The following is a 23194-nucleotide window of genomic DNA, read 5'->3' on the forward strand; positions in this document are numbered from 1 at the left end:
AAATGTTAAATTATATATTGGAAGACTTAAAAGTATTTTTGGTCCTTCAGCCAATCATTTACCATCAAGTTAGCTTGAGTATTAAGCAATCCAAACATCTGAAAATGCTACCTGTATGTTTAATGAATGCACAAGTACATCAGACTTCTTTTTCAACATATTTTAATCCTGACTATTGGGCTCATAACCCATTCTGTCCCTTTCTCCCCTTAGTCTTTTTAATCTTTTGGTCAAGAACCATTCCATGTGAAAATAAAGAAACAGTTTTGTCAAAGGCTTGTCAGAGGAGATGGGTGCTTCCATGTGGAAATCAATCATTTAATGGCTCAGTGGGATCTGAGCACTTTTTTTCATTAAGTTGTCCAAAGTAATTTCATCACTTCAGAATTTATTTCTGCTTCCACCCTCCTCTGGCTGGTTAGCCAAACCCAATTGCTTTAATGTTTGAAACTTAAACCCCGTATAAGAGCAGGTCTCTACAGCCTGAGCTGCAATTCCCTCGTATATCCTCACACGCGTCCCAACGTTCCTAGATGCCATGGACCTTTAATTCTGCCTGACATAGCCAGAGGAAAGGCTTGATCTTCCAAAGTCTTAATTGCATTTAAAATTCTAGAGTAAAGGATCTACCATAAAACAAAAGATTCATGGTCACCAAGAGAAGAGCAAACTGTAAGATAAAACCGGGATTTCTAGTTTTTAAAAACAATCTACATTGTCTAGAAGGGTGGATAATTTTTATGTGCAATTTAATCCTCTTTAAATGAACCGTATTTTCATCAAGTAACTATATCATCATTCCTATGACATCTAATTTTAGGTATTAAATATTGAGGGCACTTGAAATCTCTCATCTTTCCAAAAATGTAGGCCAGCATTTGTTTTGTCCAATGCCTGAAAAATTATTCTAGAAATTCATTTCCCCTAGAGCATTACCATTAAGCTAATTTGAAACATTTGTTTAAAATTAAACAATACATTTTAATAAGAACAGCAGAGAACATCTGGTTACTGAGATATCACAGTTGTGGACACCTGACCTGGAAGAGCACGTAAGACACCCCTACAGCACCCTTTAACCCTTCCTACTCCAGAAGCAAGTCGCAGCACCTCTTTTATGGTATTTTAGTATGCTTCTTACATTGCAGCATCCAGTCTTGTGTGCTTCAGCACAAAGCTTCTTAAGACAGAAGTCCAGCTGTAACTATGACCTTGCTAGATAGAGGTCACTTATTCCATTTGTCTGATTCAATCAAGTTACATCAGGCACTGAAAGTAACTGTCCCTATACTGCTTCAAAAACTAACCCCCACCATTGAAATATTGCACTGTTATTTTAGTGGCTTTAATGAAGTGCAATGAGTTACGGAATCTTTAATTTAACTTGAGTAATATATCAAAAGATTATATGCTTGAGCATGGCTTTTGCTGTCTCTTACAGCCTCCTAGCTTCTTTCCTAACTTTTTTTTCTTTTAGAAATATGCTTAAGCAATAAGTCACCTAAAATCACATTAAAAATGTACATAAATTCCTGCTTAACATATACAAACATTCACACCTTGCAGTACATACCTGAGTCATCCAAATGCAGTGCTCAGCCCTGCTCTGGCACTCGGGCTGGGAGCTTTTGAGGTGGGAGGAGGCAGCGGCCCAGGTGCATGGCATTTAGCACAACGGTCTCCTGGGCTGCAGTAGAAAATAATCAATACTAATGGCAGGGATTATTTGCTCCACAATCCCTGTTTACGTACCTGGTGTAATTCAGCAACAACAACAGTTATTTGAAGAGCAAGGTGAGGCTGTAAAGGTAACACACTCTAATGAAGTAGTAATGCTCTCAAATACCGGTACAAAATACTAGCACTCCTGTCCCTATTTAGAAGTCAACTGCTGAAATCAGAGAGCCAGACTGACCCCATGGTGGCATTACCTCTTGCTCCTTGCACAGCATCAGCAGCTGTTGGATTACAAGGTGCTATCTGACATGACTAAAGGTATTAAAGGCTAGCTCACACTTTGTCATGTTGTTTAAGAGAAGTTTGTCTTGGCCAAGTATTAGGGACAATAAAGCTATTTACAGACTGCACTGCAAGTCAGGCAAAAAAGGTGCATCTTTTTCTGTATGAAAGTATAGCAAAGTAAGAGCAATGGGGAAATTTAATACCCATTTTCTGAAATAGGAGAACATTAGTATTACATGTTCTGAATATTCATCATCTTTTAATACCATTTCACTCTCTTTTTGATCTCAGTACGACCCTAGTAATGATTCTATTCAGAACAGGTTTAAAGTCTTTCACAAAGCCTGTAGCTCATCTTCGGTTTTGTATTTACTGTTTCTTACCAATTACCTCTCTTACTGTCGTAGCCTTGGGAAATGCTGCGAGGTGTCCCTGGAGTATTATGCGTCTAGTTACCTACTGCATCTTCCACCACTTTTAGTTACTTTTCTGTAGCTTAATGAGATTATTTTTCTGTCCCCTCCACTCTTAAAACATTTGTCCCTGCGTGTCATTTGTTTGAATAAAACATCAGGATGTGTTTAAGCTTGCACGGGGGGAAGTCTCCCAGCCATCATTGTTAAGGTAACACTGTTCACACTGAAGCTACATCTGTCCTTTTATCCCACCAACTGCCAAGCTCCGGTTTTGCCAAGAGGCAGCTCAGCAGCAAGACTGAGTCACCTCACCTGGCTCAGCTGTGGGACGCCCTTTGCAGCAGTGGCCCAGAGCACAGGGCACTTTGTGCTGCTGAGAGGTGGGAGCAGTGGACATAACAGGGGAGAACGATAAATGAAACGGGAAAGTCAGCCAAAGCAGAAATAAAAGAAGAGCTGTATCTTCAACCCCTCTCTCGGCTAAGCAGGGGATGTTTTGAAGGATTAGTATTGATGTCTTTCAAGAAGTTTGCATTTGTTTTGAGGATAAGGAGAAGACCAATTTTAAGAATTAGAATTCCCTTCTCCAGCAGGTGAGGCTGCAAACCAAGCACTTTTTTTTTTTCCCTTTCTTAAAAGGTGCCTTTTAGACTCTTTGTTCTTTGAGGCCACGATCTCCTGACAACTGATGGCCGCAGATGCCTCCACAGGTCACTGCAGAAGCTCCAGCCTGCTAATATTGTTGAAGTACTCACTTGAGTTTTGCCACTGCAATGCAATATTGTTCTAAACGTTCTATCAGGAGACAACGGAGCAGATTGGGGGATTGAAATACTGCGTGGAAGGGAATATATCACACAGCAAGTAATTCACTGAACTAGAATAAATCATCTGGCCCTGGACTGTGATCTCCCCGCAGCCCAGTGAACCACACTGGTGGGATTTTTGTTGGGGCTGAATGCAAATACTTGTTAATGAGAACCAGGCTGAGACTGCTGAGCCCAACTGCTTTCATCCCATTGAAACAAAGCTTCGTCATTCAGCACTGTAAGATGAAGATCCCAGCTTCATCAGGCTTTAAATGGAAGGACCAGTTTAAGAGACTCAGTCTCTATTGTCACTACACTCCTACCTCATGCTGCTGTGAATACCTGTAAAGATAAATCCCATTTTTAAACAGGAAAAATTGATGCTCAGGTCTGTGGCTTTTGAGCAGCAGTCATTAATTCTTGTGGATGACTCCTATTTATGTGTCGTTTCATGTCTCCAGTCCCAGCCCCAGGCAGTTAATTGAACCAGTACATTAAAAGCCATGTAACGGAGATGTGCAGAGGTTCAGCTGGCATCTGTAGAGTCTAAGGGCAGCTCAGGGGAAAATGGGAAGGTTTCATGCAACACTGACCTACCTCAGAAGAGGGAAAATTCCTGAATATGAACTTTGGAGGCAAAGAACAAATGAGGGTGACATGTCTGAGCCAGTCTGGCAAGAAGGGGCAGTGGCAGATTGCAATTGGCGTCAGTGATGGACACACACGGCAGTTCTGCTGGAGAGAGAGAGGGAACAAGCACTTATCCTGCCTGCAAAAAAACAAGTGGGCAGAATCTTGGACCCGTGGAAGAGATATTAATCCTCAGCAGGCAAATTTCTGAAGACAAATAGTTAGGAAATTATTTCCTCCAAACTAATATACGGTTAGCAAGATTAATCTCACCTTCATGTGAGGATTTCATAAATATAGAAAACTATCCGTCGAGATTTCCTTTACAGTCAGTGGAGAGTCCAGACCTCATCAAAATGATAGTTCATCAACGCAGCCTTTGGTGAGGATGAAGGTATGAACTGAAGGTATTTGTCTCCATTGAAAGGAGGGCAAGACCTTTCTGACACCACATCTCAGTCAGATAAATTCCACCCTAAATTCAGGTACGCCTTCTGACAAAGATATACTGGGAACAAGGGAGCTCTCAATCAATCCTTGTAAACTCTCCAGGCCAAACCAAAATCCTGCATGTGGGCTGTGCAGGGTTACTGTCATCTCTGCACCTTTAGACAGCAGAGACACCAGCTGCAAACACCTCACAGTTTCTCCTGCTCTAGACGGGGCGGGTGTGTGACACGGGGTACAGCCGTGCTGACTCAACGCCGTGTGTCCACCCAGCCAATGCAGCTGCACAGCACGAGCCACAGGAGCATTCCCCAGGCTGGAGCTACAGCCCAACTTGCATTTTTCCCATCAACTGTAATTTGTTTCTTTGTTACTAATTTTTCTGTATTTATATACATTTAAAACTATTAATAAATGCACCAATTTTTGCTATAACATTTGGGGAAGGAAACGCAATGATTGGGTTATAAAAATTAACAACAGGTAACTATTAATTGAAGAAAAGCTTGTTTCCTGAATCCGAGCAAACCAAGTTTCTACTTTAAGCAAAGAAAACATGATGGCTTGATCTCAAATCCCACAGCAACCTGTATCCATCCTTAGCTTTGCATGCTGCAGGGGTGTAAGAGTCAGTACACGTTTATTGGGATCTTCTTGAGGTGTCAGACTGGATCACCTGATGTAAAATGCATTCCTGCTCCACTACAGTTGTCACACAAACAACATGTTCATGCAAGGACTTCCATTAATGTGCCTTGATATTGGAAGATTTCCAGAAAGACAGAAATTTAATCCCAAGAAGCAAAAAAAGACTGAAATCCTGGAGATGAACAGGCACTTTCATGATGCTCTTTCAGAAGCTGTCATACAATAGAGATGCTGTTCTCCCCGGTATCTTAGTTTTGCCTGTAAATGCATGTCTCCCTGTTCCCATCTATTTTTGGTAAGGCCAAAAGTCCCCCAGAGCACTGTAATTATCTCCGTCAGAAATGTCAGAAGAGTTTACAGCTGAAGTAGGGATCTGCCCAGAACAGGAAAATCGGGTACACCCTCATGTGTATGGGGAGGGATTAAAACCAAGTTCCGGCACACAGGAGAATATTTGGGCTGCACCGGTGAGAGAGATTTGTGTAGCATCTCTGCTTTAGAAAATAAGACAAAATAAGTCATATTATACCTCTGGACTTTAACTTTGAACCATTAAGGATTGAGCAGGATAAACATGATTTTAAATAGAACCATGTTGCTTCACCTGTTGGAAGGGACAAAAATAGATGAGCCCCTTAATGTCAATGCAATAATGAGGATAAGCTGGTGATGCTTTCCCCTTTGTTTATTGCCAGTTTTCCCTGAAACATATTCCAGGGTTAGAACCTCCTGTGCAGTAGTCTGAAATCAGTGAGGTTTTACTTTTAACAAGAAAAGTCAGATTTTGTTATGGTAGTGTTAAAATTCAATTACATTAAATTTTAAGTGTGACTGAGCATCCATACAACAAGTGAAAACTACATGTTCAGCAACATATGTCAACTGGCAGTATCTTGTTACAAAATGTAAAAAAAAAAAATTCTTAAAGAGAATAAGCCCTGCAAAGACATTCTGGAAGGACGTTAATGGCTTAGACCTTGAGTTCGGAGTTGGGGAATGCAGAATACCAAATAGATGGCAGGGCACAAGCAGCTTTTGTGTGTTTCTTTGCTTCAAAGTGCCAGGGCCTGATTTCCAGTGGAAACCCCATCTCCCACCGACTTCATTAAGAATATTGGCCGCACGGTACATCTCTGAAATCAGACCTTTGTGAGGGCCTCAACACTAACTACTGCTTTAAACATGAAGATTTTTAAGTGTTCCATCTCTTTAGTTCCTCTGTATCTTTCAAGACTGTTGTGACAAGTGCACTCTCATTTATTTGTGACAACACTCGGCACGAAAACCTGGAGCAAAAGGCTCCATTTCTGGCCTTGGATACACCACCCGCTTCTGTGGTGCGGGGGATGACTGTGGGCTGATACAAAAGCTGCAACTACCCATTCACAGAGGAAGCAGATTAGCACCCTAAGCCACTGAATTATTTCCATTGTGTATATATGCAACTGTGTGAGCAAAATATCCATGTTTTGCAGCATATTATGCTCCATTATTTTTGAATACAATAGTTCTCCTGGCATTAGCACTAAATGAATGGTAAGTTCATTTCGTCTGAAAGACTAAACAAACAAGCACTAACAATGAGAATAAATCAGATTGCTGCAGTACTTTCAAGTAGCTGGTAAAAATAATATTTTAATCAAATAACTCAGCTGTAACTGCCAGGAACTACTGGGAAGGTTAAGGCTGTGGCTCAGTATTCTAATGAGAAAACACACAGAATTATTCAAAACACGCAATTTCATCCCCACCGCTTGACTCAGATTAAAAGCAGAAGATGGCAGTATGAGTTTCTATCCCTACTACCAAGTAGAAGCCACCAACAGAACAAAGGCTAATGGAATATTCTGAAAAACAAGCCATTTAGCAGGAAAGCTAATACATAGCAATGCTATATAAAAAGAACTATGGCCAGACTGGAGTGGTTTACTCCAAACTAAAGAATTTTTGCTGTTTACTCCAAAATAAAGAATAAGCCCACTTTTATGACTCCGGACTAGTGTTTGTGAGATGTGAGTTCAGTTCTTGGCTGCAGCACAGACTGCCTGGTGTGGCCAAGCTCGTGCAGGAGACGACTGCCCCTATTTCATGGGAACCCTGCGAGGCAAGAGTAGCAGGGAAGTCTGAGCTGCTCGAACACGGTGATGCTGAAAACCAGCGAGTGCTGCAGGTAGCACCGTTCGGATGTGCTCTGGGGTAACTAAAATTAGAATTTAGTGCTGAAGGATTTAGCACTCACTGAAGTCTGTGGGCAGCGTACTTCAGTGAACTCCATGTCAGGGCTTTTCATGGGCAATGAGCAATATACTGTTTGAAACGTATTCTCAGTTAACCTCAGCGAAATGAGAAATAACGTGACTGCAGTCCGTGCACTTGCATTAGATTAAAAACAGTCCTCAGTGTGCCTTAGATATAACATAGGTCCTATTCAAAGGAATTAGAGCTGAAAAAGAGCTGAGGACATTATTTTTTGCCTTTTTTTCTACAGTCAGCCTTACCCAGAGCCTGACAGATTATTTTTTTGAGACTACAAGAAACCACCGTGGTCATCTAATTCAAACTCCTGGAGAGCAGAGACCTGACTTCCTACGTCCAGCCTCATGGCAGCACCTGAACCAGAACATTGCTTCCAGAAAATCATCTAAAAACACCAGCAATGAACCTGTTGCAATCCTTGGTAACTTGACCATAAGAAACTTGTTCCTGCTCTGCGTTTGTACAGCTCCAGCTTCATACCCTGACGGTCATGTCTTTGCCTATGGATTGAAGAGTCTGTTCAAATTTATGTTCACCACGTAAGTACTTACACATTGTGATCAAAGCACCACATAAACTCCCTTTGATACACAGCATAGACCATGCTCTTTGACTCTCTCTCTCTCTGAGATGTTTTCCTGTCTTTTAATCATTCCCCTCTCTGAATCCTCTCCAGTTCCTGAGCCAGCGTGACTGGGAGGTGATGGCTGGAGCAAAGAGGAAGATCAAGTCCCACACTTCTGAAAATGTTTCATTTCTAACTCCTTTTTGCTGCCCAATACCTGTTAGACACAGAAAAATACAGCACAGCCACACAGACCAGACAGGTCTGTTGAGGAGATGGGCTTCAGGAGGTGTTGAAGGACTGGACACCCACTCCACCTCTGGCCGAGCTCCAGCCCCAGCAGCACAGGCTGTCAGCCAGCTCCTCACTCCATGCATGTTCATGAGCTCCACTTTCCAGGCAGCTGCTTGGGACCAAGTTCTCTCTCCAGTTCATCGGTGCATGGCTGCTAACCTGAATGTTGCAGCTCCAAAACCAAGAAGGGAATTACCTCTCAGATGGGTTTTAAGAACACAAACCCTGTCCATCTGTGACGGATGGACACAGTGCACAGCAGACGGTGCACAGCCTTGCTCTGCATCTTTGGAAACTGGATCCACAGCAGAGATAACGCACAGGGGTGCTGCCAGAGGCCTTTTAAGCCTGTTTAACAACCTCAACTCTTTGCTAGAAAACATCTGATGCCAAGTAGACTAAAACAAAACTTATCAAAAGGACACAGTAATAAAAGCTACTTTTGATTGTGGAGATCAGCACAGAGTTAGAGGGCACCACCAGCAGCGATTAATGCTATGGCTTGAGAGGTAAAAAAGGACTAACCCACCTAATGCCTTGGTAGTCGTTAAAAAAAAAGAAGACAGACTTAATAAAATGGTGTTTGCTGGGCAAGAGACCAGTTGAAAGCCTTGCACTTTGCTGTAATAATAGGAAGAGAATATTCCCAAAATCAAACTGCCTTGCAACCAAATCAAGCATTTGTAATTAAAAGAATAATTAGCAGGAAAAGGTATTGCCAGTGCTGCCTGGCTGCATTCCCCCCATCCTCACAACCCCGCAGACAGCCCTGCCCTGGGATGGGGGCTGGCTGTGCCCCCCACACTCCTTGCAACCAAATCAAGCATTTGTAATTAAAAGAATAATTAGCAGGAAAAGGTATTGCCAGTGCTGCCTGGCTGCATTCCCCCCATCCTCACAACCCCGCAGACAGCCCTGCCCTGGGATGGGGGCTGGCTGTGCCCCCCACACTGCCTGGCCCAGCCCAAGGGCTCCTCCCCTGCTCGGCTCTCACCACCCAACCCGGAGAACAATCAACCCCACTCTCCTCTCTGTGCCACACCAGGCCCATTATTGAGGGGGGCTCAGGGGTGGGGGGCTGTGGGATCAGCCGTTTGCTGCGGTGGTGGCGGTTCGGAGCACACAGGTTAAAGATGCTCCAGGCACAAATCAGCAGGATCACAGCTCAGTGAGGATGAAAACAGCGTCTGCAGCTGCACCAGCTCAGGAGGACCAGGGAGTCCAAGCAAAAATGTGTAAGAAAACAGATTGATCAGTGGGGAGCTGACACCTTCCTCACTGCGCTGGCACTCACGGCCTCAAACCTGGGCTGTGTTTACCTGGGGGGCTGGTTTGTTTCCTTGCTGCAGTGATAAGTACTGCTGGGGAGCAGGGTATATGCCCGTGACATTGTGATTCCCTCCCGTTTGTCCCATCAGGCATCTCTAAGTCTTGCCTGGAAAGGGGTGGGCGGGCAGTGCCGGGCAGCCTGCGGGAAGGCTTAGCTGCAAAGTGACGCCAGCCACGATACGGCTCACAAGGCTTTAAAAAAACAAGTAGCCACTATATAGTAATATTGTATACACGAAAAAACTAGTAAAGAATTCACCTGTCACTAGAGTAATTAAAATAATTGTCACCACAGAAAAAAGCTCCGTGGAACATCACCCTGTACAGACTTCGCTGAGAAACAGTGTTTATATGACAGATAAATCAGGAGCAGACTTTTGCCCCATGAACCTCTGCTTTCCAGTATGATCTTTAATTGACTTCTACATAAAGATTATGAATGACTCAAAAACTGGTTTATGCTGCAACCAGTGAAGTGTTCTTTCTTCTCTTCCACACCAAATATTTTAATGTCAGTCTATTAACATAACAAATTGCCCATTGGAAATCGGGCTGCCTTTGGAGGCTGGGGGCGCAGGCTGTGTGCCTTATTAGCCCTTTCCTAGTCCCTCTATGGTAATTTAAATTGAAGTAAACTAACATGTGGATGATTAATTTACTTACCGAAAAAGCATAAAATAGTAATTTTAATCACCCACCTCTATTATTTCCACCAGAAAAAGTTAATTTGAACAGTTGCAAATGAAGCCTTTTGAGTCCAGCTTTACCTAATTAAGGTTATTTAAAAGGCAAAAAAAAACCCCCAACTCTCCAAAAATTCTCGTAAGACATTCCCAAAACCAAAGCATTTTGTTTTATATTGAATATTCATTTCCATAAGCAAAAAATTTTTAAAAACCCCAGAACTAACCACACAGTAAATGAAAACTTTATGAGCTGAAACTCCCCCTGCTTCACTTAGCTGTAACAACACCTGGGCCAGCCCTGCCTTTCACATTTGGTGCCTCATGCAGCTGAAGAGCTCAGCTCTGATAGCACCCAATGTGGTTGGAGGAAGAACAAAAAAGAGGTGGAAATTATTACTGCCTTGCTCCTTGCTCTCTCTTGGCAAAAGCAACTGTGATCACGTCACATTCCCCCAAACACACAGCCCAAGATGCTGAAACATCTCAATGAGGAGATCCTCCAAAAAAACTGGAAGAGAAATCCTAAGATGCTTTCATATATTGTATGTGCCACATTGTAGTTAGAGGTCCAAAGGTGACCAGGGTCCTCCTCTCCAGCCCTTGCAAGAGAGGTTCTCTGTTCTGTCATCGGAGCTGTCGTCCCTGAGCCATCCCCAACTGGAGCTGCCAGTGGCCATTGAACCACCGGTGCCAGGCAGCGGGCACAACTTCCAGGAGACTCTAGGAAAACGGCAAGCCCCAAGCCCTTCCTGCCAGACTGGAAAAACCTGGCACCACCAAGACGGCAAATAATTAGCAATAACCTTTAAAAGGAAGTTGCTGTTAATAACTTGATTCCAAAAAGCTGTCCCAGCCTCCTGACTAAATGCAATCAATGATTCAACACACAAGGTTCAGATATCAACCGTGCTCTGCATTTAGGGGCAAATATAGTCTAAACAGCCAAATAATCATGCTACCCTTTCAATACATACAAAATTTATGGTCGCTGCAATATTTCAGCAAAGGCACTTTTTGAAGGAAGAACGGGCCGCAGAGCAATTAGGATGAAAAAGAGTTTTGGCTGCCTTTGGCTCAGCGGCTCTCATCCGTCACAGGAGGAAATTTATGCTGCTGCAGAAAGGCTGCAATAAAAGGCTGGGAGGAGAGCGGGCACCCCCAGCTCTTGGGTGTCGCAGTGGCCAGAGTCTTCTCTGCAGTGCCAAAAACATACTATGGAAATGACAAGCTTTTATTAGTGCTACTATCACAGAAAATAATACATAATCAAGTCTTTACCTCTCCCATCACCACAATTAGTCATTTCAGCCTCATGTTTACATTAGTTGTCACAAGGGTTGGTAAGTATATTTGCAATTCCTATGGCCTATGGTTTCCTCATCTCTGTGGCTCCTGCTTGAGACCTACTGGCTTAATTGCTACCGGCATTCAGAGTCTGACTCCTCTGCTGCAGCTCTTTACTGCCAGGGACACTCCAAGAAAGCATATTTTCCAGCAGCAAAATTATAGCTAGTTGTTTCTAATTCATTGAGATCTAGAATTACCTCCAGATTACTATTTATTTTCCAGTCCAGACAAGTACATACCTTTCCTTGGGTATTTTGGCTTTGGATGATGAACAGCAAAGATAAATAAAAGAACAAATAGGTGAAACCTAATATCTGTTTACACATCTTAGGTAAACACAGAACTAGCTCCATTACTCAAATAAGCTTAATTACATATTTAAAATGAAAAGCATGTGTGGTTGCAAAACCTAATCTGGAGACACAGTTTTTGCTTTGTTCAAGACTTAATTGTCCTGAGTATTTACTGCTACCTGCAAATGATGAGTTTCAAGCTAGATGTACTCTTTTTGGAGGGGAAGGAGTAAGGAAGTGAATCCTGAGATCAGTAAGTCAAGTTAAATGATTCATAGCTAGCCCCTTTTATAGAATACAAGTCTATTGCCCCACCTCCCCACACCCTATATTGTTGCTGTTATATTATCTGTATGAGCCAGGCATTGGCAAGGAGATGGAAAAAAAAATATGACAGGACATTGTAAGAGAATTTAATGAAGTGGCTCCAAATATTGTATCAAAATAAATGAAGTGAATAATGCAAGAGCTCATTCCAGGTCCCTTCTACAACAATAACTATTGTGTGAGCAGCACATCTGAGGAGATGGGGATGGATGGATGAATACAAAGGTGCCCCTCCAGCACATTACAGAGCAGGGAACAATGGCCAGCCTGAATTGCTATATTTAATTTCAGTAATTCTTTGAGTCCAGATACTCAGGAAGAAAATAGCAGGTGGTAAAAGAGGAGGAGGAGGAATTATCAGCGTTTCTGATCTCACTTAACTATTTTGCTTCCACTTAGGACAGAGGACAACAGGCCGATTGCACGCCTACATCTTTGAACTGCTGTGTGAGCCATGGTGCTTTTGAGTAGCTTGGTGACAGCCATCAGCAAACAGAGCTGCCGGCCTCCTGCTAGGAGGAAGACACTTGCTTGGCACTTCCACTCACAAATTATCTGCCTTTTATTAAAAATATATGCAATAGCATGCAGCAGAAATGGCCCCAAGCTAGAACACCAGGCCTGCCCCTGCAACGCTCCCATCTGCAGTCTGGTCTGGGCCTGGCTCCAGCAGCAGACACAACTGGCCTTACCTTCAGCCCTGGACCTGCACTGGGTTGGGTTTGAGGGACTTCTGGGTTTGCTGCAATCAGCAGAGACCCCAGAGCTCAGCGTGGCAGCAGGGGTCCTTGCTAGGGTCCTGCTTTTGCAAATGTGGCTGCTTATTCGTATCTCCTTGTTTTGTGCAGAAAAGGGACCTATATTTGGACACAGAACCAAGCACAAGGGTTCAGACACTGACAGGTTACCCCTTCTGTGCTTTTCTGCCACTGCCAATAGCTAGGGGACACTTGCTATTCTCTGTCTCTTTGCAAAATACCTTTTTATTTCCTCTCTTTATATGAAGACTCCTTCACACTAGTACTACCTTTCTGGGAATGGCACTGAACACTCAGGTAATGCACACGGCTGTCACTATGGCTTTTCTTCAAGCTTCTTTTAGCCCTGTCCCCACGCTTTTTAGTCTTGGCACAGAAAGAGGCTTCCCAGCCATCCCCGTATGGGCTCAGGGGCACAGCCAGGGACACTGCAGCACCTTTCCCCAGAGACCACCCTGGCAGGAGCACTGGCAACCAGGAGTCAGGGCGCAACAAGTTCCTACCAGCTGTGACAGCCAGGAACAGGGACATTAGAAATCCAGGTGGGGAATCAGCAGCAAAAGCCATTTACAACCGTTACCTCTGCTTGTAAACGCTGCCTGTGCCTCTGCTCTCATTTTGTCTGACTACCGATGTTCCCTGTAGGGCTGGCAGAGAGAAAATAAGCTGTTGGCACCTACCCACCCCCTCCCAGCTCTGCCCCCCACAGCAGGCTCGGCAAGAGTCCTTCCCTCCTTGGGAGACAGATCCTGCACCCATCAGTGCTGTCCATCAAGGCTCTCCTAACCCAATTGCAATTCACTGACAGCTTTACTTGCAAATTCCCTCTCTGCACAGCTCATGCTAAGAACCTTAATATTCCTGCAGATTCAGAAAGGGGATTTCCAACAAGCATTAGGAAAATTAAACTTCTCAAGAGCTGTCTCAATCTGACAAGCTATTTCTAGCTCTTCAAAGTACGGTAAGTGAAAATATTAAAATGGGGGATGGGGAAGTTGTAGTAAGCAAATGATGAATTAAGGCTAAAAAAGAGGACAGCATAAGTCTACGTCGCATATACATAAGGCATACATATATGTATATACACAGTCAGAGAAATACATGAATATGTATTGTTTAAGGCTTCCTGTTGCTTTATAATAGAAAATTACAATCTCCCACCACTTGCTTCCATCCAAAGCCAAAGCAGCAGGTAACGCTAATGAGTGGGGCATTTCCCTCACAGATTTGTGCTTTGCAGCCACGTTAAACACACCCAAGCACCAGCCCTCTCCAGTAGCAGACTGGGACCTTGAAATTAAACCAGCACCTTTTCACTGAGTACATTTACTGTGACAGTGGGAGCTCTGCAGGGGCAGGCAGGAGGCAGGTGAGGACTGTGCTGGGGACACTGGGCTCCCTGCAAACCCTGCAACACTTCTCACAGCTCGTGTCTGCTTTCAAGGGTAGGCTGGGCACTCCACAGAACACAGATAGGCTGCTTACAGCTCACACAGCCCAGAAATGGCAGTGTTTATTACTGTCCCCCTTCCCAACAGGTCAGGCTACAAAATGACCCCCATGTCTCATCTTCACTACATCCCCTTCTGCTCCTTTCTCCCCCTCTCTACTGCCTTCTCTTTTTCCATCCCCTACAGAGCTTCTGAGCCCACCCCAAACACGGGGGAGGCTGTTTATAGCCCAGGCCATTGCTGGGGGGGTGAGAAGCTGAACCAGGCTTTCAAGATGTAAGGGTGTGACTCTGAAGGAGGTGAGGATGATGGATTTTTTTTTGGAGCTACAAAGTGGCACAATTTAGCTGTTGGCAATTTTTTCTGCACTCTGGCATGGCTCCTGTTCCAAAAACCCTCAAATTTCTCCCTGGTTTAAGGCCTGATTTGAGTAATGATGCTTAGCTTGTCTGTCTGTCCTCCCTCTTTGCTGCTGCTTTGCAGCAACCATCCCCAGTAGCATCACAAATCATATTAAAATTGGGTTAGAAGAGCATCCTCTTCAATTACAGTCCTTCATCACTGGTGCTTTAGGAGTGGGGCACACCAGCTCTGTACTAGACCAGGGGACAAAACAATTAGAAGAGACGATTAAAATCCTATTGCTCTTCAGGGGCTGGCGTGATTGTGTGAGGTCTATGTGGTGCAATGAAAAAAAAAAAAAAAATTTTCTGAGCTTGCACAGAGCCTGCCAAAAATGCCTCTTCAGCTGTATGAATTGGGCTCGCAAGAGACACGTTATTGAGTGCTGTATTAAGGCTACAGCCAAGGCTGAGCAGAGAGCTAGGTACAGAACTAGATCTGATCGATACTTGGGATTTTTCAATATTACAAAATATTTTGTGTTAAGACATGGCAGCCTGATACTATTTATTTAAGGGAAAAATAGAAAAGGGACTGATTTGACCTTGGTATCCTGAGTGGCAGAACAGAAGGGAATGCCAAACGCTAAGAGCAAAGCTATTGATTAGGCCTGAGAAGAAGGACTGACGAAAGAAAGCCGTAAGAGGTTATTAATGGCAGAGAGGAGCAGAGTGATCTGAGTTTTTGGCTTGATGACAACAGGATGGAAGATGGGTGTCCGCAGTCAATCAAAGGATTTACTGGAGAAACAGGGAGGCATGAGATACATCCGTACTGGTGGGAGGATCACACTGGGAACAGAGCACATGGGTAGGGCTCATCCTGCTGGGGAGCATGCCAGGAGCACCTGGGGCAGCAGCAACATCACGTTCCAGCAAAGACCATGGCCTAGCTGTGCAGCAGTGCGGGCAGGGCACAGTCCTGCAGACTTTCATCTAAGCAAACAATCCCGAAGGTGCAACAGAGAAAGAAGAGGCACCTGAATAATCAGTGCTTTGAGAATAAATGAAGCTCCTGGGGCCCAGTCTATTGCCTGCTGTTAAGGCCACACTTCTCTATTAATACCCAGTGAGATATCCAAGATCTTGGGCAGCCCTGAATGCTCACACGGGCAGAGGTAGGTGGTGATACCTGTCAGTTCTGCAGTGGGGCCTCATGGCATGGCACAAGTGTGGAAGAAGGGGTGAGCTGCTCAGAGAAACTTCTGATTTTGATGGCTCCCTGAAAGGAGGTTAGTCTGTGCTTGGCTGCTGAGCATCGCCAGGCAGGGATGCAGCTGGGGCTCCCAGGACCAACTCCTGGCACTGTGTAAGCAGGCTGAGATACAAACATGCAGGAACAGATGGGGGATAAGCTGTAGTGAAAATCTGTACCTACCACTGGACCCATGCTTCTGCTGAAGGCGGCTGGACACATCCAGTGAGTGCTAAGCTAAACAGTGCTCATAGAGAGTATAGTCCCCTTATTCCTATCATTATTTCTCCTCCAATCTATTCATCTATGCTTACTGAGCACAGTAAAATGTTGAAAATGGGACTCTTAGTCATCTTTGCAGTTTCCTATCATTGGAGCTGAGCAATGAAGCTCTTTGGATTGGTTTTTAGGTCATTAATATGGTAACTGACTGTAGGAAGCTCTAATTTAATTACTAGGAACAAAGGTCTGAACATAATAAGTGAAGTCCCTGTAACACTTCAAAGCTGCAATTTTCTGGTGTTGGAAATATCAGTTTGAGATCCATCAGGTGCCACAGAACTCAGGTTCCACATAACTAATATCCAGCCACCATCAGTGTGCTGGCACAGCATCAACCAGCCTTAGAGAAACGTTTGTGATTGCAGAAGGGGAAAATGCAACAGGAGGCCTCATTTGCACCCACTGAAACAAGGAGAAAATGAGTTCTCATAGATGGTGCAAACAAATGTGGTTCAGTACCGATGCGTCCCTCCAGGCTCCGGGGGCTGTTTTAAGGAGATAGATGCAGGAACTTGTCGTGTGTAATCTACCAGCCATCTTTACAATATGACAGGAATTTCTTCATGAGCATTGGCAGTACATACAAACAGAGTAGCAGTGCTGCTTCTCTGGCCATTAATATTACATACGTGGGCTGCTTAATTTGCTGTTCCTCACAGAGCCTGAGCAGGGAGCCTGCATAATGAAGGATTTGTTGACAGAGGTCTTCATATCAAATCAGCAAAAAGGTAGAAAATGATCCAGTTTCAGGCATACTTGCTTGACTCTTGTAACCTTGGCCCTTCTAACACTCCTGATTATGGGCATGATGTACCAGGTGCTCTGGTCTTCTCAGGTCCTTATTGCTGCCACTTTTGAACTTCATTTATTAGAGCTTTCACCAAGAAGCCAAGCAGCACAGTAACACTCACTAATTCCACAGAAAAGAGGCATTATTTATGCATGAGGAAGATGATGACTGTTGGAGACCAAACACCCATTCAGAAAGGTGCTTAAACATCTACCTGGTGTTAAGTGCATAAGCAGCCTCTCCTGTGTGTTTTCAGAGAGAAATGAACAGGAAGCAGAACACAAATCCTACCTCCTCGGCACTTTGCAAGTGATATCCTAACTTATTTTCATGCTCTCTTGATCTCCTACCTGTCCCCAGAAGACAAGACATGGCAGTGAAGAACAGTTAGTCCTGCTACCCCTGTGTGGGGAGCTCAGGCTGGCACCATGGCACCAACTCTCTTGCAGGACACAAGCCACTCCTGCAGGACACAAGCCTCTCCTGCCTCAAATAGGTACATTATCTTGTTATTACTGATTTTACATGGTAGGCATTGTTCTATAGGCAATAAGTTGTGTCACTGCAGTGCTCTAACGCTGTGCATGGATAGGATACGGTACCACAAGAAACATACAGAAATATGTGACAGAGTTCCTGGGCTTTCAAGGACTAAATAAATTAATCTCTGAGAATTTTTTTTAAAAGCTCGAGGTATTTTCTAAACACAACATTTGGCAGCGATAGGTCCTTGCCTGTGTTAATTCCTCAGTGATGCTTACTGGACTTTGTTTGATCAATACACAGGTGAGTCCAACCGACACTGCCTCCTAAGTGACACATGCTAAAGACTCTTCTAAGTTGTAGTACACGAGTCCTTTAGCTCTTGCTAAGGGTCTTCCACAATGAAGCAGCCCCAGAGACCACATGGGAATGAGAGCGGACAGGCTTGGAGAAGCTGAACATACTCAGAGCTGAACTAGTGTGTCTCTAGTGTGCTCATTTCATTTACATCTCATTCATTATGGAAACGAGGTGTGAAAGTAGTTTCTAGAGATACTTATTGAAGGCTGCACATCGATTTAATACTTATCCTGGTTTTTCAAGTCACTTACCTCTATAGAACTCTTGTTCTAAACCAATTATTTAGCTGCATTGCTCAGACTTTTAATTTACTGGTGCATCAACGCAGCTTGGTCTACACTACTATATATTTAAGACTGCTGAAGGGGAAGCTTTTAAAATGAAGGAAGATAGTAAAGAATCAGCTTACCTGATTTATATGACGATCAAGTTTCTACTCCTGATTGTATTTATGCATAATGTCTCTAAAAAGAGCCAAACTGCATCAGATACATTTTCTTTTGTTAACAGGCCTGTTTCAGTCTATCAGCCTAGCTACTCACATGAAAAGACTCAAGCATGAAAATAAGGAGGCAACTGGAAAAAAAAAAAAAGGTAATTAATAAAGCTCACAGGAGACTGCTTGCTATCAGCAGGGCTCTTTATCAGGCTCAAGAAAATGCCAATTGGAACCACAGCTGCAAATCATTATGTGTATGCAGCATCTAAAAACCACCACTGTTTTTATGATGGGGAGCAGAATTTAGCCCCCTTCATATGCCAAATAGGATTTGCATCTGACTGTCTGAAACATAAGCTTTACCCCTTGAGATGCTTCACAGGGCAGAAGCTCTCACTTAAAAGTCTGGGTCCTGTGCTGTGGGAAAAGTGAAGGTACACAAAGTCCCTCCCATCATCCCCCCGCTCACAACAGACAGATACATACATACATACAAAAATCTCTATAGGAAGCTGATTTGTTCTGCTATTAGCAGATTAATTAAGAGTGCTTACTTGCATAGAGATGGCCACAACCCACTCTGGCTTCTCCTTGAGCAGAGCTCAGGATCCTGCTCAGTGACTGATACATTTAAGGGTGTGGGGGGAGTGATGTCTCTTCCTAGTTCTGCCATAGATTTCCTATGTTACCTTGGGCAAATCACTTAACCTTGGTGTTCTCCATGTCAATAAGGAATCCACCTTGCTCAGAGCCCTTTGAGATCTGTGGGCAAAGAACACTCTAAATACTAGGTATTATTTATAGTATTGCCCTATGGATGATAAGAAGCTACAGCTGTTAGAGACAGCAGGGACCTCTGAGCAAGCAGAAAGGCATAAATCTGAACGTCAGTATCCTTAGCATTGTAGCTGGCGGCTGTTTTGTTCCAGGAGAACATTTCAGAGGCTTGTGCTACCAGATGAACTTCCTGTTAGTTCTTCATGTTCCCCAGAGGCAGCTAAGGCAGAAATCTGGATTTACCATAGCAGCTCATTGGCAAAGCAATTCTGACAGCCTGTTCCCAGCGTGGCCTGTACCTGCTCTTTCTGAAGGAGACAGACTGGCCATGCAGTGATGTTTTTCCAAGGCAACCCTGCCTGCGTGCACACATCTCATGGGCACAGACTGCTAGCTGAGGTTTGACCACTTTTACCCTGACCTCCGCATTACTAAGGGTACATCTCTGAGGACAGGATGTAGTGATGTGCAAAAAGCACCCAAAATAGCTCCAGAATTGGAGATAGGACTGTGGGCTAGAACACTGCTGAACCTGCTGGGAGGCTGCAGTGCTTTGCTACGGCACCATGGCTGGTTCCCTCACCTGAGCGCTCATCCAGAGCTAGTCTGAGCCCTGCTCTCTGCTGTCCTCGCTGCTGCACTTTGTCCTTGAGCTTGCACAGGACTGACAATCCAGGCCTTGATGAGAGATGCTGAAAGAAAGCAAAGACCATCTGATGTGCAAGTATTTATCTCCAAAGTCTTGGGCACATTTGCCCTATTTACACCAACTTACTCTTTTAGAAGTGTCTTCAAAGGCATTTAACCAAACGTGGATCTTCCCAATCACACCAAAATCAGAAACTCACATATCAGGCTTTCAAGCTAGAAATATGCACGTGGATTTATTTGCAAACAGTTTAAATCTTGGAAGGGTGACTTGGTGCAAATACATTTGTAGCATAGCATGTTGTTGATCTTCTCCCCCCAGCATCGCACAGTGTAAAACTTTGTGACTAGGTTGTGCCAAGAGCCTTAATTCACCGTTTCATCAAAGGACAAGTCTCCATATTGCTGCCAGTCTCTTTTAGGGTAAACGTTCTGACAGTGAAAGGAAAGAGGCATTCAGAGTAGGAAAAAAGATGAAGCCACTAAAATGCAAATTTTATTCACAGTTGGCATGTTTATAAATATATATATATTACATTCTTACAATCTACAGTACATTCTAAATATAGAGGGATTCAATCTAAGTGTTTGTGGGAGGGAGCGTGTGTATTAAACTGAGCAACCTAGATTCAATGACAGAAAGAGACTTAATAATAAAAGAAGGGCAAGAACTCATTCTGGAAAATAAAGGAAAACTTGAAATATAAGCTGGATTTTAGTTAGCGCTTTGGCACTTTGCCACTGGTCATTGGAGACTGCTTTTGGACCTCACAAAAAATGTCACGGTTTTAGGGTTGGAGGGCACATTGGATTCAAAGGGTAATCACTGAAATCCTATCATATGTACATCCTTATCAGAGGAAAACAAAAGATAGTCATCACCTCTAGGAGAAACAAATGTTATCTTCTGAGTTTAGCTGTTCAGGTTTCAATGTTGAATGTGCAGCACTCCTCTGTGACCTGCGAGTGCCCTCTAAACGTGCTGAGCAGGGTTCTGAAGATGCATGAGCAGAAGGAACTGAACAACCTGACCTCTCCCAGGGAAGGGGATGGACAAAGAAGCAGCTGCTGTTGGTGTCTAAGTTCAGCACAAATTACACTTACCCAAGAGAGAGTGGCCAACTTTGGTAAATGACAGCATGTAAAGCAAGTACCAGCGTGGTATCAGCAGTGCCTGTGCTTGGCAAGAGCACATTGTGGAGAAGCGAGTGTGCACGGAAGGGAAGGAAGAAGCCACACGCTTCCAAAGCTGCCTGATGCCAGTAAGTGCCCTCAGGATACCAGACGGGGAGCGCTCCAGGGAAATGGCTGGGAATATAAATTTGAAACAGGACAATCAAATAAAGTGGGCTTTTAAAAATAGCTTGTTCTCTCAAACTTTCCAAAACAGATCTTCCTTTATATGAGTGATATTCTGAGTATAGATCATATCTTCTCCTATTTTACAAATTAAGAAATACTGAAAATTGGCTGGCAAAGTTTATTATCTTGGCATCTACTTAAAAAGAGAGTTTCAGTTTTAACTGTATGTGTGTATCCATTCTCAGTACTTGGGAGGCAAACATGCTGGTTTGTAAACAGCCCAGTTACTCCTTTTCCCCCTCCAGATTCTTTGGAAACTCATAACTTCAGCTCTGGGAGCTGCTTTGCTCACACTGTTGGTTTTTCTCAGCTTTAAATTAATGTTACTGGATGGATATTCTCTGCATGTGGCTTGAATGACATGCTCTCTTCATGGATCTATTTATTCTGAGACCAATTTTTTGCTTTTAACCAAAGCTTGCAATATTGAACAGTAGAGCTGTGTGAACTTTGTAATATCCAAACTGCACTGGAGTTTGTTATATTTATTGATTTCCTGGGAAAGCTCAGAGAATGAGACCATATTATTTTGCTAAGTTTTTTTCATGTTACCATGCATCAAAAAACCACACACATCTCTCACTCTGAGCACAGAGAAGGATTTTAAGAGCTGTCCAGGATCTCTGCTCTCCCAGCTGCTTTTGGGTGGCTTCTTGGGGCTCCATTGAGTTATTATCCACCAGCTGATTCTTGTTATCAATACAACATTTTGCCCCACTACCCAAAATTAAAGGCAGAAGGTGAGTGAAAAACAAACAACCAACCAAACAAGTCTTTTGTGTTTCATTACACATTTTCATGTAATCTCTCCATATAGTTTTTAAGTTCTTTGCACTCCCCCAGGTCCATATCCTGGCAGACCCATTTAATGTCATCCTCACTACTCATCAAGATTGAGTTGACAGTTGGACACCCATCATCAGAGGAGATGGTGGTAAAAGTGGTGAATTTAACCCGTTTCCTCTTAGAGGTAGGAGAAGCAGTTGGTTCACTTTTCTGTTCTTTTCCTTCAGTGTATGTGGACTCAGTAGACCTGAAAGACTGTCCATTAATATTTTTGGCCACATTTGTGTTGAGGAGATATTTGCTCTCTTCATAGTCCACTCCTCTGTCAATGGCTGTGATATGTTCATCTTGTTGGGATGAGAAATTTATGTGATTCTCCAGAAGTTCTGTCCTGTTGCTCAGCCCAACCCAGTCATGAGAGTGGCTCATGCCTTCTTGCTCTTCAAAGGGAACTTGTTTGTTTCTGTACTTTAAAGCAAAAGTGACACAATTGATAAGGAAGACCAGAATTGCCAGGCAAAAGACTCCCAGAAGAGCATACATTCCTATCTCCAGATCGCTGAGTCCCCTAGGGGTCTGGACTAGGTCATTCTCTTCCAAGTCTCCATTGTTTCTTGGCAGATCTACCTGTGCAGGGAAGCTTGTGAAGTCTATTGGGATGTTCTGCAGGTGACTGTCATCATCCAGGAGGCTTTCTCTGTCTTCTTTTTTACTTAAAATAGACCTTTGGGTAGTGGTCCCTCTGCCTTGCTCTTGGCCCATTGAGGAGCTGTAGTATCGGCCATCGAGGCCAGCTCTTTCCTGCAAAGTGGTTTTCTGACGCCGGTCACTGGCATGATTTTCTATGTGGACACCAGCACCCCTGTACTTACTGTCACTGATGTTAGGGTTGGCATCACTCTGCCCAAACTTGACTTTAATGCTACCACTTCCAACAGCTAGGATGCTCTTCCTTTTGGATTTCTGGCATGATTCACTGATCACCATCTCTACCTTCACCAGAGTCCCCTGGCCTTCTGTCTCAGCAGCAATCACAGGCCACCTGAATTTGGGGTCATGGTGAATAGAGACCACCTTCTCATCCAGAGATGTAGCTGACAAGGAGAAGTCTTTGGAGTCATAAATATCCAGAGGCATGACAGATCCATCACTGAACTGGATCCAGCAGCTGATGGCTGCTTCCTATAACATATAAAACAAATAAATGCGCACTCAAAAGAAACATCGAGGGAAATATGTTCTGCCCTGGTCTATTCCCTCCTCCTCGCAAGATCCATATACCGTTTATAACCAGAAAAGAAATAAAAAGGGAAAGCAATAAAATTAATACCTTGCCAAGATGTGAAAAGAAATACTAGTTTAAAACATTCATTGATAATAAGATTTGTTTCCCCAAAGGTGCTTAAAGGAGCTGTATCCCCTGGGCTCTGCAGAATCTACTTCAGCACCGTAA

General features: G+C 43.7%; 1 protein-coding gene across 2 annotated transcripts in view; it reads right to left on the reverse strand.

Moving 5' to 3' along the window:
* Positions 1-20067: 20067 nt before the first annotated feature.
* The window catches only part of TMEM132D (transmembrane protein 132D), a 297592-nt gene continuing 294465 nt past the window's right edge, over positions 20068-23194 (reverse strand). For both annotated transcript variants that reach the window (XM_014960817.1, XM_014960809.1), the window contains one exon: positions 20068-22923. In XM_014960817.1, coding sequence (XP_014816303.1) covers positions 21742-22923 — 1182 coding nt within the window. In that variant the 3' untranslated portion in view covers positions 20068-21741. The remainder of the gene's footprint in view (positions 22924-23194) is intronic.

Source organism: Calidris pugnax, unplaced genomic scaffold (genome assembly GCF_001431845.1).
Source record: "Calidris pugnax isolate Ruff unplaced genomic scaffold, ASM143184v1 scaffold32, whole genome shotgun sequence".
In the NCBI taxonomy this organism is placed as follows: Eukaryota; Metazoa; Chordata; class Aves; order Charadriiformes; family Scolopacidae; genus Calidris; species Calidris pugnax.